Consider the following 15,174-nt stretch of genomic DNA (forward strand, 5'->3'; position numbering starts at 1 on the left):
TTAGCGCCAATAATGTGGGCGTCATTTTTGGCGCCAAAAAATGTGGGCGTCATTCTTGTCTCCACCTTTTTTTCACATTATTTCAGTCTCTTTTTTTTCATTGCTTCTGGTTGTTAGAGGCTTGTTACATATTGCAAGATGTCTCAACTTGATCCTGGATCAGAATCTACTTCTGGAAAGACGCTGCCTGATGCTGGTTCTACCAAAGTTAAGTGCATTTGTTGTAAACTTGTGGTAACTGTTCCTCCGGCTGTAGTTTGTGATGAATGTCATGATAAACTTGCTAATGCAGATAGTATTTCCATTAGTAATAATCCATTACCTGTTGTTGTTCCCTCAACATCTAATGCTCAGGATGTTCCTGTTAATGTAAAAGAATTTGTCTCTAAATCTATTAGGAAGGCTCTGTCTGTTATTCCTCCTTCCAGTAAACGTAAAAGGTCTTTTAAAACTTCTCATATTTCAGATGAATTTTTAAGTGACCGTCATCATTCTGACTTGTCTGTTTCTGATGAGGATCTATCGGGTTCAGAAGATTCTGTCTCAGATATTGACACTGATAAATCTTCATATTTATTTAAAATGGAATTTATTCGTTCTTTACTTAAAGAAGTGGTAATCGCATTAGATATGGAGGAGTCTAGTCCTCTTGATACTAAATCTACTAAGCGTTTAAATTCGGTTTTCAGACCTCATATAGTTATTCCAGAAGTTTTTCCTGTCCCTGATGCTATTTCTGAAGTAATTTCTAGGGAATGGAATAATCTGGGTACTTCATTTACTCCTTCTCAAAGGTTTAAGAAATTGTACCCTGTGCCATCTGATAGATTAGAGTTTTGGGACAAAATCCCTAAAGTTGATGGGGCTATCTCTACTCTTGATAAACGTACTACTATTCCTACGGCGGATAGTACTTCCTTTAAAGATCCTTTAGATAGGAAGCTTGAATCCTTTCTAAGGAGAGCTTATTTATGTTCAGGTAATCTTCTTAGACCTGCTATTTCTTTGGCTGATGTTGCTGCTGCTTCCACTTTCTGGTTGGAGGCTTTAGCGCAACAAGTGTCAGACCATAATACTCATAGCATTGTTAAACTTCTTCAACATGCTAATAACTTTATTTGTAATGCCATCTTTGATATCATTAGAATTGATGTCAGGTATATGTCTTTAGCTATTTTAGCTAGAAGAGCTTTATGGCTTAAAACTTGGAATGCAGATATGACTTCTAAGTCAACTTTGCTTTCTCTTTCTTTCCAAGGTAATAAATTATTTGGTTCTCAGTTGGATTCTATTATTTCAACTGTTACTGGGGGGGAAAGGAACTTTTTTGCCTCAGGACAAAAAATCTAAAGGTAAATACAGGGCTGCTAATCGTTTTCGTTCCTTTCGTCAGAATAAGGAACAGAAGCCTGACCCTTCCCTTAAAGGAACGGTTTCCGTTTGGACCAGTCTGGAATAAATCCAAGCCTTTTAGAAAGTCAAAGCCAGCTCCCAAGTCCACATGAAGGTGCGGCCCTCATTCCAGCACAGCTGGTAGGGGGCAGGTTAAGATTTTTCAAAGATATTTGGATCAATTCGATTCACAGTAGTTTGATTCAGAACATTGTTTCACAAGAGTACAGAATAGGTTTCAAGGTAAGGCCGCCTGCGAGAAGATTTTTTCGCTCTCGCATTCCAATAAACCCAGTGAAGGCTCAGGCGTTTCTGAAATGTGTTTCAGATCTAGAGTTGGCTGGGGTAATTGTGCCAGTTCCAGTTCTGGAACGGGGTCTGGGGTTTTATTCAAATCTATTCATTGTACCAAAGAAGGAGAATTCCTTCAGACCAGTTCTGGATCTAAAAATATTGAATCGTTATGTAAGGATACCAACATTCAAAATGGTAACTATAAGGACTATTCTGCCTTTTTTTCAGCAAGGGCATTATATGTCCACAATAGATTTACAGGATGCATACCTTCATATTCCAATTCATCCAGCTCATTATCAGTTTCTGAGATTCTCTTTTCTAGACAAGCATTACCAGTTTGTGGCCCTTCCATTTGGCCTAGCAACAGCTCCAAGGATCTTTTCAAAGGTTCTCTGTGCCCTTCTCTCTGTAATCAGAGAACAGTGTATTGCGGTATTTCCTTATTTGGACAATATCTTGGTACTTGCTCAGTCTTCACATTCTGCAGAATCTCATACGAATCAACTTGTGTTGTTTCTTCAAAGACATGGTTGGAGGATCAATTTACCAAAGAGTTTGTTGATTCCGCAGACAAAGGTAACCTTTTTGGGTTTTCAAATAGATTCAGTGTCCATGACCTTGTCTCTAACAGAAAAGAGACGTCTGAAATTGGTTTTAGCCTGTCGAAACCTTCAGTCTCAATCATTCCCTTCGGTAGCTTTGTGCATGGAAATTCTAGGTCTCATGACTGCTGCATCGGACGCGATCTCCTTTGCTCGTTTTCACATGCTACCTCTTCAGCTTTGTATGCTGAACCAGTGGTGCAGGGATTATACAAAGATATCACAATTAATATCCTTAAATCCCAATGTACGATACTCTGACGTGGTGGATAGATCACCATTGTTTAGTCCAAGGGGCTTCTTTTGTTCGTCCAACCTGGACTGTGATCTCAACAGATTCGAGTCTGTCAGGTTGGAGAGCTGTATGGGGTCTCTGACAGCGCAGGGGGTTTGGGAATCTCAGGAGGCGAGATTACCAATCAACATTTTGGAACTCTGTGCGATTTTCAGAGCTCTTCAGTTCTGGCCTCTTCTGAAGAGAGAATAGTTTATTTGTTTTCAGACAGACAATGTCACAACCGTGGCATATGTCAATCATCAAGGTGGGACTCACAGTTCTCAGGCTATGAAAGAAGTATCTCGGATACTTGTATGGGCGGAATCCAGCTCCTGTCTAATCTCTGCGGTTCACATCCCAGGTGTAAACAATTGGGAAGCGGATTATCTGTCGCCAGACGTTACCTCCGGGCGAATGGTCTCTTCACCCAGAGGTATTTCTTCAGATTGTTCAAATCTGGGGTCTTCCAGAAATAGATCTGATAGCCTCTCATCTAAACAAGAAACTTCCTAGGTATCTGTCCAGATCCAGGGATCCTCAGGCGGAGGCAGTGGACGCGTTGTCGCTTCATTGGAATTATCATCCTGCCTATATCTTTCCGCCTCTAGTTCTTCTTCCAAAAGTGATTTCCAAAATTCTAATGGAACGTTCGTTTGTACTGCTGGTGGCTCCAGCATGGCCTCACAGGTTTTGGTATGCGGATCTCATTCGGATGGCCAGTTGCCAACCTTGGACTCTTCCGTTAAGACCAGACCTTCTATCTCAAGGCCCTTTTTTCCATCGGGATCTCAAAACCATTAAATTTGAAGGTATGGAAATTGAACGCTTGATTCTTAGTCATAGAGGTTTCTCTGACTCAGTAATTAATACTATGTTACAGGCTCGTAAATCTGTGTCTAGGAAGATTTATTATCGAGTCTGGAAGACTTACATTTCTTGGTGTTCTTCTCATAAATTCTCCTGGCATTCTTTCAGAATTCCTAGAATTTTACAGTTTCTTCAGGATGGTTTGGATAAGGGTTTGTCTGCAAGTTCCTTGAAAGGACAAATCTCCGCTCTTTCTGTTCTTTTTCACAGAAAGATTGCTAATCTTCCGGATATTCATTGTTTTGTACAGGCTTTGGTTCGTATCAAACCTGTCATTAAGTCAATCTCTCCTACTTGGAGTCTTAATTTGGTTCTGAGGGCTTTACGGGCTCCTCCATTTGAACCTATGCATTCGCTGGATATTAAATTACTTTCTTGGAAAGTTTTGTTCCTTTTGGCCATCTCTTCTGCTAGAAGAGTTTCTGAGTTATCTGCTCTTTCTTGTGAATCTCCTTTTTTGATTTTTCATCAGGATAAGGCGGTGTTGCGGACTTCATTTAAAGTTTTACCTAAGGTTGTGAATTCTAACAACATTAGTAGAGAAATTGTTGTTCCTTCATTGTGTCCTAATCCTAAGAATTCTCTGGAGAGATCTTTACATTCTTTGGATGTAGTAAGAGCTTTAAAATATTATGTTGAAGCTACTAAAGATTTTAGAAAGACTTCTAGTCTATTTGTTATCTTTTCTGGTTCCAGGAAAGGTCAGAAGGCCTCCGCCATTTCTTTGGCGTCTTGGTTAAAGTCTTTGATTCATCATGCTTATGTAGAGTCGGGTAAATCCCCGCCTCAAAGGATTATAGCTCATTCTACTAGGTCAGTTTCTACTTCCTGGGTGTTTAGGAATGAATCTTCTGTTGATCAGATTTGCAAAGCAGCAACTTGGTCTTCTTTGCATACTTTTACTAAATTCTACCATTTTGATGTTTTTTCTTCTTCTGAAGCAGTTTTTGGTAGAAAAGTACTTCAGGCAGCTGTTTCAGTTTGATTCTTCTGCTTATATTTTCAGTTTTTTTCATTATTGAGATTAAAACTTTTTGTTTTGGGTTGTGGATTATTTTTCAGCGGAATTGGCTGTCTTTATTTTATCCCTCCCTCTCTAGTGACTCTTGCGTGGAAGTTCCACATCTTGGGTAGTCATTATCCCATACGTCACTAGCTCATGGACTCTTGCTAATTACATGAAAGAAAACATAATTTATGTAAGAACTTACCTGATAAATTCATTTCTTTCATATTAGCAAGAGTCCATTAGGCCCACCCTTTTTTGTGGTGGTTATGATTTTTTTGTATAAAGCACAATTATTCAAATTCCTTATTTTGTTGCTTTCGCTCCTTTCTTATCACCCCACTTCTTGGCTATTCGTTAAACTGAATTGTGGGTGTGGTGTGGGGTGTATTTATAGGCATTTTGATGTTTGGGAAACTTTGCCCCTCCTGGTAGGAATGTATATCCCATACGTCACTAGCTCATGGACTCTTGCTAATATGAAAGAAGTGAATTTATCAGGTAAGTTCTTACATAAATTATGTTTTTTCTTAAAGTTCACAAACTGTAAATTTCTACTAATTTTTTTATTAATGTAAATGTTTTATAAATATGTATGTTTATATTAGGTATATAAATGCTTTTATAGGCTTCTTATATATAGCCTTATTCCACTTGGAGTAGGTAGAAACCTCCCTGAAGGCCTTCCCCTTTGTATGTATTCATCCCTTACATACAATTTTAGTTCTGTTTCTACATATTTGGAGTGTGGTAATATATGGTCACGTCTGGAGTTTTGGTACAAATAAAGGGAGATTGTTTACTCTCTACTATTGTTAATTGATGGTGCAAGGGTCTGTCCACTTCCTGATGGCCTTCAGGATTTGAGTTTCGGACACTTAGCACTAAGATCCATTAATTTTTTTTTTGGACTGTAGCCATACTCTTAATGGTGTCCCTCTCTCTAGTAACACGTGAGGATCTTCTAGGAACAATTTTCAATTCTCAATGTATCCTCTATGCCCATGGTAGAGAGAATGAAGGGAGGGCGAGAGTGCAGAAGACAATAGTAAAGCCCCTTTTAAAACTTAATATCAAAATGCCTTTGCTTTAAGGCTTACTCACACTGCTCTGGTTCTAACTCTCACGCTATCCCTCTGCATGCCACTCACGTCAATAAGCAACAGACTGAAGTGTAGGTGCAAGGGCAGTGAAACCTCCACATTTTGCTACATTCTCCCACCTGAAAACAACCTGCACTAGCTAGTGCAGTGCTTCGTTAGGCTGGATGGAGTCTGGACAACACCATCAAAAATATATTGCCCCCCCCAAAGAAAACAAACCCCGAAATGCACCTGCAGTGAGCACTTAAAAGTTGTGCGCACACACCTTATAGGGAACAGTGTACATGTATACAGTTTTATTTAGTATTAAAGGAGTCGCAGATATTGTTTGTCTGTTTTTTTTCGATGTTATCTTGATCAAAACACCAATTAATGTCTGTACAAAACAAAATAGTTTTTTCTTGTGTTTTTATATTTGTTTCACTTTTAAGGTTACAAACGCAGTCTTGAAGTTGATTGAGAAGGAGAGAAATGGGGAAACCATTAACACCAGACTTATTAGTGGTGTAGTACAGTCTTATGGTAAGTCCTATCTTAAATCTGAATATCAGACTGTAAAATTGTAGCACTTTTGTTGCTGTCTGTCTGAGCCCAGGTATTTCAGCATAGGCAGTCTGATAGGTACAGGAGGCAAAGTCTTAAACAGTAAAAAGTAGTCCACTGAGAATCCAAGAGAGCCACTCTCCTTCCGTCTTTGTCAATAGACACTTTACACCAGCATCACACGTTCTTTCTAAATTGATTGATATATTTTTTTTTTAATAAAAACAGATACTCTCCTAAAAAGCACAGGACAGTAGACAAATTGCAAGTGTGGTTCATGTGGGATATGCACTTTCTGACTGCTGGAATAAAGTGTCCATTATTGATGACTGAGTTCAAATGGCTTGGAGGGACATTAAACACCTCAAGATATTAATATAAATAGTTTAATTACATGTAGTAAAACAACTTTGCTATATACTTTTATTATTTATTTTGTGCTCCTTACCTGTAAATTAATTCTGAATATAGTGGGAATATCACTCCTGGCCAGCAGGAGGAGGCAAAGAGCACCACAGCAAAGCTGTTAAGTGTCACTCCCCTACCTACAATCCCCAGTCGTTCTCTTTGCCTCTGTCAATGGAGGAGCTGAAGTTGGGTGTCTGAAAAAATGAATTCCTTTTTTGGGTACTTTTCCCTGCAAGCAAGGATTTGGGTTAAGCTTAGTCCATGTTAATCTCTGCAGTAGAGTAGTGGTTGCTTTTAAGCAGTTAGGAAGTAGTGAGGTGATCCTTGCTCTATTTCCTCACATATTGCTGCCCTAGTATAGAAAGCCAGAGTAGGTTTACTTTGTTCTTTCTTTTTTTTTCTACAAGTCTCTGTAAGGAGTATGTGTCCTTTCACGCCTTGTTAACTGTCTTCCTGCCGGACAGCTAGACTGCAGGTAAGTGCTTTTTTTGTCTTCTAGGTTCTGAAGACTTTGCACATAGATGATCATTTATTTTAACTCTGCAAAAAAAAAATAATACAAAAAATAATGGGACATAGTAATCCTTTACACAGGATTCATTTGGCAGTGTGCAGGTGCAATGTATGGGACTGGGGGTTAATTTTCCCTTATCTGGGGAATATTCCTCCGAGGCTCATGTTTATTTTACACACTGTAGGTTTAGGTGTTTTTCTGGGGCTGTTTGTGCTTTAGATTTATACCGGGTGCCGCTTTTAGTATATCTATTATCGGGGTATTTGAGGCAGTGTGTTTAGGAGACTTTGTAGTTTAACCGGGAACGGTTTTCACTGTTTGTTTTTCTAATGGCTTCTCTGTTAGTAGGAGGAGGAATATCGGAATGCACGCTTTTACATCTATGCGCAGTTCCGGTTTTGCCGATCATGTGACCACTGTGTTCAGATGTCGGGGGGGGGGGGGGGGGGGGGAGGCATGCTTTTCTGCAGTTATCGGCTTATGTGCAGTCGTAGGTTATAGAGTCTCCTAGAGTAGGCTCCTCAGTTCTGCTGCGGTGTAGAGGTTCCAAGTTTTAGTTTACTTTAGGCTGTTTTTCTTTTTAACGCATTAGTTTAAAAAGTGAAAAGTGCAGGTGATGAAACACCCAGGAGGTGGCACACTAAAAATAACGAGTGAAAAAAAAGGGAATTGGTAAAAATGTTTGTGAAAAAATGTGTCAAAAAAAGTTTTTTGGTTTAAAGGTGTATGAATGGTAAGTGGACCCTCAAAAATGAGTAAAAATTTGTGAAATGGTAAAATATTAAAGGGACAGTCTAGGCCAAAATAAACTTTCATGATTCAGATAGAGCATGTAATTTTAAACAATTTTCCAATTTACTTTTATCACCAATTTTGCTTTGTTCTCTTGGTATTCTTAGTTGAAAGCTTAACCTAGGAGGTTCATATGATAATTTCTTAGACCTTGAAGGCCACCTCTTTTCAGAATGCATTTTAACAGTTTTTCACCACTAGAGGGTGTTAGTTCACGTATTTCATATAGATAACTTCATGTGCACAAGCACAGTGTTATCTGGGAGCAGGCACTGATTGGCTAAACTGCAAGTCTGTCAAAATAACTGAAATAAAGGGGCAGTTTGCAGAGGCTTAGATACAAGATAATCACAGAGGTTAAAAGTATATTATTATAACTGTGTTGGTTATGCAAAACTGGGGAATGGTAATAAAGGGATTATCTTTCTTTTAAAACAATAAAAATTCTGGTGTAGACTGTCCCTTTAAATAACATGAAAAAGTAATATATTAATAAATTCTGGTGACAAATGTGATATTGGTATACCTTAATAAATGACAGAAATAATGTTCATGTTAAAGAAACAAAAGTTCAATTGCTGACATTTTTTTCAATCCAAGTGAAAAAGGAAGTGTATCAGGCAGCTCCACTTGGGGGAATGGTCTCCGTTCACCACAATGATCTAGGTTAGAAAGAAAATGGACGCCTCATAGTGAAATCCATATGTGATATATAATAAAGAAGGTAAATAGTAAAACTCACAATTTTTGAAGGCATTAGATAGTGCAAACAGGCAGGCTGACACTTACAGTAGTCGGCTAACTGGATACTGATCCTGTTTCAAGGTAGAGACCAGTTCTCAGGTCAAAGGGAAGTTTGAATCCAAGTATCAAACAGGCTGAAGATATGGTGCAGGCAAACCAATTATGAAGTGATGGCTTGTAAAGTTCTCTGTGCAGATAGAGCAAATTCAATCTGAATAATCAGGCAGAAAGACTCCTCCGTATATAAATGTTAAAAGACAAGTTTAATGATGCTGCAACACGTTTCTCGACCACACAATACGGTCGTTTCATCAGGCATAAAAATAATAATGGAGGTGGTGTTTCCTGTTCCAGACCGTGTACGGAGATAATTGCACAGGAATGGGAGAAGCCAGGGATATCTTTCTTCCCGTCTTTTAAAAAGATGTTTCCTGTTGCTGACTCCATTAAAGATTCATGGTGCACAGTGCCTAAAGTAGAAGGGGCCATTTCTACTCTGTTTAAGAGAACTGCGATCCCTATAGAGGATAGCTGCTTCTTTTAAGGATCCCATGGGCAAGAAGCTGGAGGCTCATTTGAAAAAGATGTATGTTCATCAAGGTCTTCAATGGCAACATGCAGTTTGTGTTGCCACTGTATCAGTTGTGGTAGTCTATTTTGGTAGAGACTCCTTTGGAGGAGATCCAAGATAGGATTAAGGCTCTCAAACTAGCCGATTCCTTTATTTCTGATGCTACCATGAAACTTATTAGAATGGGAGCCAAGATATCTGGCTTCACTGTCCTAGCCTGCAGAGCGTTGTGGCTAAAATCTTTGTCAGCCGATGTTAATTTATGATATTACGAGTGGAAAAGGGTCTTTTCTTCCTCAAGACAAAAAGAACAGAGCTAAAGGACGTCAAAACGATTTTCGTTCCTTTTGTAACTTCAAAGGAAAATCTTCCTCTTTCAAGCAGGAACAGTCCAGGTCTTCTTGGAAACCCACTCAGTCTTGGAACAAGGGCAACCAATCAAAGAAACCCGTGGCAGAGTCTAAGTCAGCATAAGGGGTTTGCCCCCGATCCGGGATCGGATCGGGGGGGCAGACTTTCTCTTTTTTGTCAAGAATGGATACAAGATGTCCCAGATTCCTAGGCCGTGGACGTAGTATCTCAGGGTTACAGAATATAATTCAAAACCTTTCCTCCCAGGGGCAGGTTCCACCTATCTATATTTTCTGCAGACCAGATAAAAAAAGAGGCATTCTTGAACTGCGTTCAGGACCTTTCTTCCATGGAGCCTTAACCTTGTTCAAGTTTTGCAGCAGGCTCCGTTTGAGCCAATGCATTCCATAGATATTAACTTATCTTGGAAGGTTTTGTTTCTTGTTGCTATCTCTTCTGCTCGAAGCGTCTCAGAGCTCTCAGATTTACAGTGTGATTCGCCTTACCTTATCTTTCATGCGTATAAGGCGGTCCTGCGTATCAAGTTGGGATTTCTCCCTAAAGTGGTTTCGAATAGAAGTATTAATCAGGAAAGGTGTTGTTCCTTCTCTATGTCCTAACCCTTTTTCTCATAAGGAACGTTTTTTGCACAACTTGGATGTTGTGCGTGCTCTAAAATTCTATCGTCAAGCGACTTAGGAATTTGTTTCTCTGGAAAGCGTAAAGGTCAGAAGGCTACTGCTACTTCTTTTCTTTCATGTAATTAGCAAGAGTCCATGAGCTAGTGACGTATGGGATATACATTCCTACCAGGAGGGGCAAAGTTTCCCAAACCTTAAAATGCCTATAAATACACCCCTCACCACACCCACAAATCAGTTTTACAAACTTTGCCTCCTATGGAGGTGGTGAAGTAAGTTTGTGCTAGATTCTACGTTGATATGCGCTCCGCAACAGGTTGGAGCCCGGTTTTCCTCTCAGCGTGCAGTGAATGTCAGAGGGATGTGAGGAGAGTATTGCCTATTTGAATGCAATGATCTCCTTCTACGGGGTCTATTTCATAGGTTCTCTGTTATCGGTCGTAGAGATTCATCTCTTACCTCCCTTTTCAGATCGACGATATACTCATATATATACCATTACCTCTGCTGATTTTCGTTTCAGTACTGGTTTGGCTTTCTACAACATGTAGACGAGTGTCCTGGGGTAAGTAAGTCTTATTTTCTGTGACACTCTAAGCTATGGTTGGGCGCTTTTTTTATAAAGTTCTAAATATATGTATTCAAACATTTATTTGCCTTGACTCAGGATGTTCAACATTCCTTATTTTCAGACAGTCAGTTTCATATTTGGGATAATGCATTTGAATCAATCATTTTTTCTTACCTTAAAAAATTTTGACTTTTTCCCTGTGGGCTGTTAGGCTTGCGGGGGCTGAAAATGCTTCATTTTATTGCGTCATTCTTGGCGCAGACTTTATTGGCGCAAAAAATCTTTCCTGTTTCCTGCGTCATACGTGTCGCCGGAAGTTGCGTCATTTTTTGACGTTCTTTTGCGCCAAAAATGTTGGCGTTCCGGATGTGACGTCATTTTTTGGCGCCAAAAGCATTTAGGCGCCAAATAATGTGGGCGTCTTATTTGGCGCTAAAAAAATATGGGCGTCGCTTTTGTCTCCACATTATTTAAGTCTCATTTTTTCATTGCTTCTTGTTGCTAGAAGCTTGTTCTTTGGCATTTTTTCCTATTCCTGAAACTGTCATTTAAGGAATTTGATCAATTTTGCTTTATATGTTGTTTTTTTCTCTTACATATTGCAAGATGTCTCATGTTGCATCTGAGTCAGAAGATACTTCAGGAAAATCGCTGCCTGGTGCTGGAACTACCAAAGCTAAGTGTATCTGCTGTAAACTTTTGGTAGCTGTTCCTCCAGCTGTTGTTTGTATTAAATGTCATGACAAACTTGTTAATGCAGAAAATATTTCCTTTAGTAAAATACCATTACCTGTTGCAGTTCCATCAACATCTAATGTTCAGAGTGTTCCTGATAACATAAGAGATTTTGTTTCTGAATCTATTAAGAAGGCTATGTCTGTTATTCCTCCTTCTAGTAAACATAAAAAGTCTTTTAAAACTTCTCTTTATCCAGATGAATTTTTAAATGAACATCATTCTGATTCTAATGATTCTTCTGGTTCAGAGGATTCTGTTTCAGAGGTTGATGCTGATAAATCTTCATATTTATTTAAAATGGAATTTATTCGTTCTTTACTTAAAGAAGTCCTAAATGCATTAGAAATTGAGGATTCTGGTCCTCTTGATACTAAATCTAAACGTTTAGACAAGGTCTTTAAATCTCCTGTAGTTATTCCAGAAGTTTTTCATCCTCAGGAGCAGTTTCAGTTTGGAAACCATCTCCAGTCTGGAATAAATCCAAGCCTTCTAGAAAAGCAAAGCCAACTTCTAAGTCCACATGAAGGTGCGGCCCTCATTCCAGCTCAGCTGGTAGGGGGCAGATTACGTTTTTTCAAAGAAATTTGGATTAATTCTGTTCACAATCTTTGGATTCAGAACATTATTTCAGAAGGGTACAGAATTGGTTTCAAGATAAGACCTCCTGCAAAGAGATTCTTTCTTTCCCGTGTCCCAGTAAACCCAGCGAAAGCTCAAGCATTTCTGAAATGTGTTTCAGATCTAGAGTTGGCTGGAGTAATTATGCCAGTTCCAGTTCTGGAACAGGGGCTGGGGTTTTATTTGAATCTCTTCATTGTACCAAAGAAGGAGAATTCCTTCAGACCAGTTCTAGATCTAAAAATATTGAATCGTTATGTAAGGATACCAACATTCAAAATGGTAACTGTAATTACTATCCTGCCTTTTGTTCAGCAAGGGCATTATATGTCTACAATAGATTTACAGGATGCATATCTGCATATTCCGATTCATCCAGCTCACTATCAGTTTCTGAGATTCTCTTTCCTAGACAAGCATTACCAGTTTGTGGCTCTGCCGTTTGGCCTAGCAACAGCTCCAAGAATTTTTACAAAGGTTCTCGGTGCCCTTCTATCTGTAATCAGAGAACAGGGTATTGTGGTATTTCCTTATTTGGACGATATCTTGGTACTTGCTCAGTCTTCACATTTAGCAGAATTTCATACGAATCGACTTTTGTTGTTTCTTCAAAATCATGGTTGGAGGATCAATTCACTAAAAAGTTCATTGATTCCTCAGACAAGGGTAACCTTTTTGGGTTTCCAGATAGATTCAGTGTCCATGACTCTGTCTTTGACAGACAAGAGACGTCTAAAATTGATTTCAGCTTGTCGAAACCTTCAGTCACAATCATTCCCTTCGGTAGCCTTATGCATGGAAATTCTAGGTCTTATGACTGCTGCATCGGACGCGATCCCCTTTGCTCGTTTTCACATGCGACCTCTTCAGCTCTGTATGCTGAACCAATGGTGCAGGGATTACACAAAGATATCTCAATTAATATCTTTAAAACCGATTGTACGACACTCTCTGACGTGGTGGACAGATCACCATCGTTTAGTTCAGGGGGCTTCTTTTGTTCTTCCGACCTGGACTGTAATTTCAACAGATGCAAGTCTTACAGGTTGGGGTGCTGTGTGGGGGTCTCTGACAGCACAATGGGTTTGGGAATATCAGGAGGTGAGATTACCGATCAATATTTTGGAACTCCGTGCAATTTTCAGAGCTTTTCAGTCTTGGCCTCTTCTGAAGAGAGAATCGTTCATTTGTTTTCAGACAGACAATGTCACAACTGTGGCATACATCAATCATCAAGGAGGGACTCACAGTCCTCTGGCTATGAAAGAAGTATCTCGAATTCTGGTTTGGGCGGAATCCAGCTCCTGTCTAATCTCTGCGGTTCATATTCCAGGAATAGACAATTGGGAAGCGGATTATCTCAGTCGCCAAACGTTGCATCCGGGCGAATGGTCTCTTCACCCAGAGGTATTTCTTCAGATTGTTCAAATGTGGGAACTTCCAGAAATAGATCTGATGGCTTCTCATCTAAACAAGAAACTTCCCAGATATCTGTCCAGATCCCGGGATCCTCAGGCGGAGGCAGTGGATGCATTATCACTTCCTTGGAAGTATCATCCTGCCTATATCTTTCCGCCTCTAGTTCTTCTTCCAAGAGTAATCTCCAAGATTCTGAAGGAATGCTCGTTTGTTCTGCTGGTAGCTCCGGCATGGCCTCACAGGTTTTGGTATGCGGATCTTGTCCGGATGGCCTCTTGCCAACCGTGGACTCTTCCGTTAAGACCAGACCTTCTGTCGCAAGGTCCTTTTTTCCATCAGGATCTCAAATCCTTAAATTTAAAGGTATGGAGATTGAACGCTTGATTCTTGGTCAAAGAGGTTTCTCTGACTCTGTGATTAATACTATGTTACAGGCTCGTAAATCTGTATCTAGAGAGATATATTATAGAGTCTGGAAGACTTATATTTCTTGGTGTCTTTCTCATCATTTTTCCTGGCATTCTTTTAGAATTCCGAGAATTTTACAGTTTCTTCAGGATGGTTTAGATAAAGGTTTGTCCGCAAGTTCCTTGAAAGGTCAAATCTCTGCTCTTTCTGTTCTTTTTCACAGAAAGATTGCTAATCTTCCTGATATTCATTGTTTTGTATAAGCCTTGGTTCGTATAAAACCTGTCATTAAGTCAATTTCTCCTCCTTGGAATTTGAATTTGGTTCTGGGGGCTCTTCAAGCTCCTCCGTTTGAACCTATGCATTCATTGGACATTAAATTAATTTCTTGGAAAGTTTTGTTCCTTTTGGCCATCTCTTCTGCCAGAAGAGTCTCTGAATTGTCTGCTCTTTCTTGTGAGTCTCCTTTTCTGATTTTTCATCAGGATAAGGCAGTGTTGCGAACTTCTTTTGAATTTTTACCTAAGGTTGTGAATTCCAACAACATTAGTAGAGAAATTGTAGTTCCTTCATTATGCCCGAATTCTAAGGAGAAATCATTGCATTCTTTGGATGTTGTTAGAGCTTTGAAATATTATGTTGAAGCTACTAAGACTTTCCGAAAGACTTCTAGTCTATTTGTCATCTTTTCCGGTTCTAGAAAAGGCCAGAAAGCTTCTGCCATTTCTTTGGCATCTTGGTTGAAATCTTTAATTCATCATGCCTATGTTGAGTCGGGTAAAACTCCGCCTCAGAGGATTACAGCTCATTCTACTAGGTCAGTTTCTACTTCCTGGGCGTTTAGGAATGAAGCTTCGGTTGATCAGATTTGCAAAGCAGCAACTTGGTCTTCTTTGCATACTTTTACTAAATTCTACCATTTTGATGTGTTTTCTTCTTCTGAAGCAGTTTTTGGTAGAAAAGTACTTCAGGCAGCTGTTTCAGTTTGAATCTTCTGCTTATGTTTTCATTTAAACTTTATTTTGGGTGTGGATTATTTTCAGCAGGAATTGGCTGTCTTTATTTTATCCCTCCCTCTCTAGTGACTCTTGCGTGGAAAGATCCACATCTTGGGTAGTCATTATCCCATACGTCACTAGCTCATGGACTCTTGCTAATTACATGAAAGAAAACATAATTTATGTAAGAACTTACCTGATAAATTCATTTCTTTCATATTAGCAAGAGTCCATGAGGCCCACCCTTTTTTGTGGTGGTTATGATTTTTTTGTATAAAGCACAATTATTCCAATTCCTTATTTTTTATGCTTTC

General features: G+C 39.3%; 1 protein-coding gene across 1 annotated transcript in view; it reads left to right on the forward strand.

Moving 5' to 3' along the window:
• Positions 1–15,174, forward strand: part of CUL1 (cullin 1) — a 275,965-nt gene that overhangs the window by 66,730 nt on the left and 194,061 nt on the right. The window contains exon 6 of the mRNA XM_053715813.1: positions 5,976–6,066. Coding sequence (XP_053571788.1) covers positions 5,976–6,066 — 91 coding nt within the window. The remainder of the gene's footprint in view (positions 1–5,975; positions 6,067–15,174) is intronic.

This window comes from Bombina bombina, chromosome 5 (genome assembly GCF_027579735.1).
Source record: "Bombina bombina isolate aBomBom1 chromosome 5, aBomBom1.pri, whole genome shotgun sequence".
NCBI lineage: Eukaryota > Metazoa > Chordata > Amphibia > Anura > Bombinatoridae > Bombina > Bombina bombina.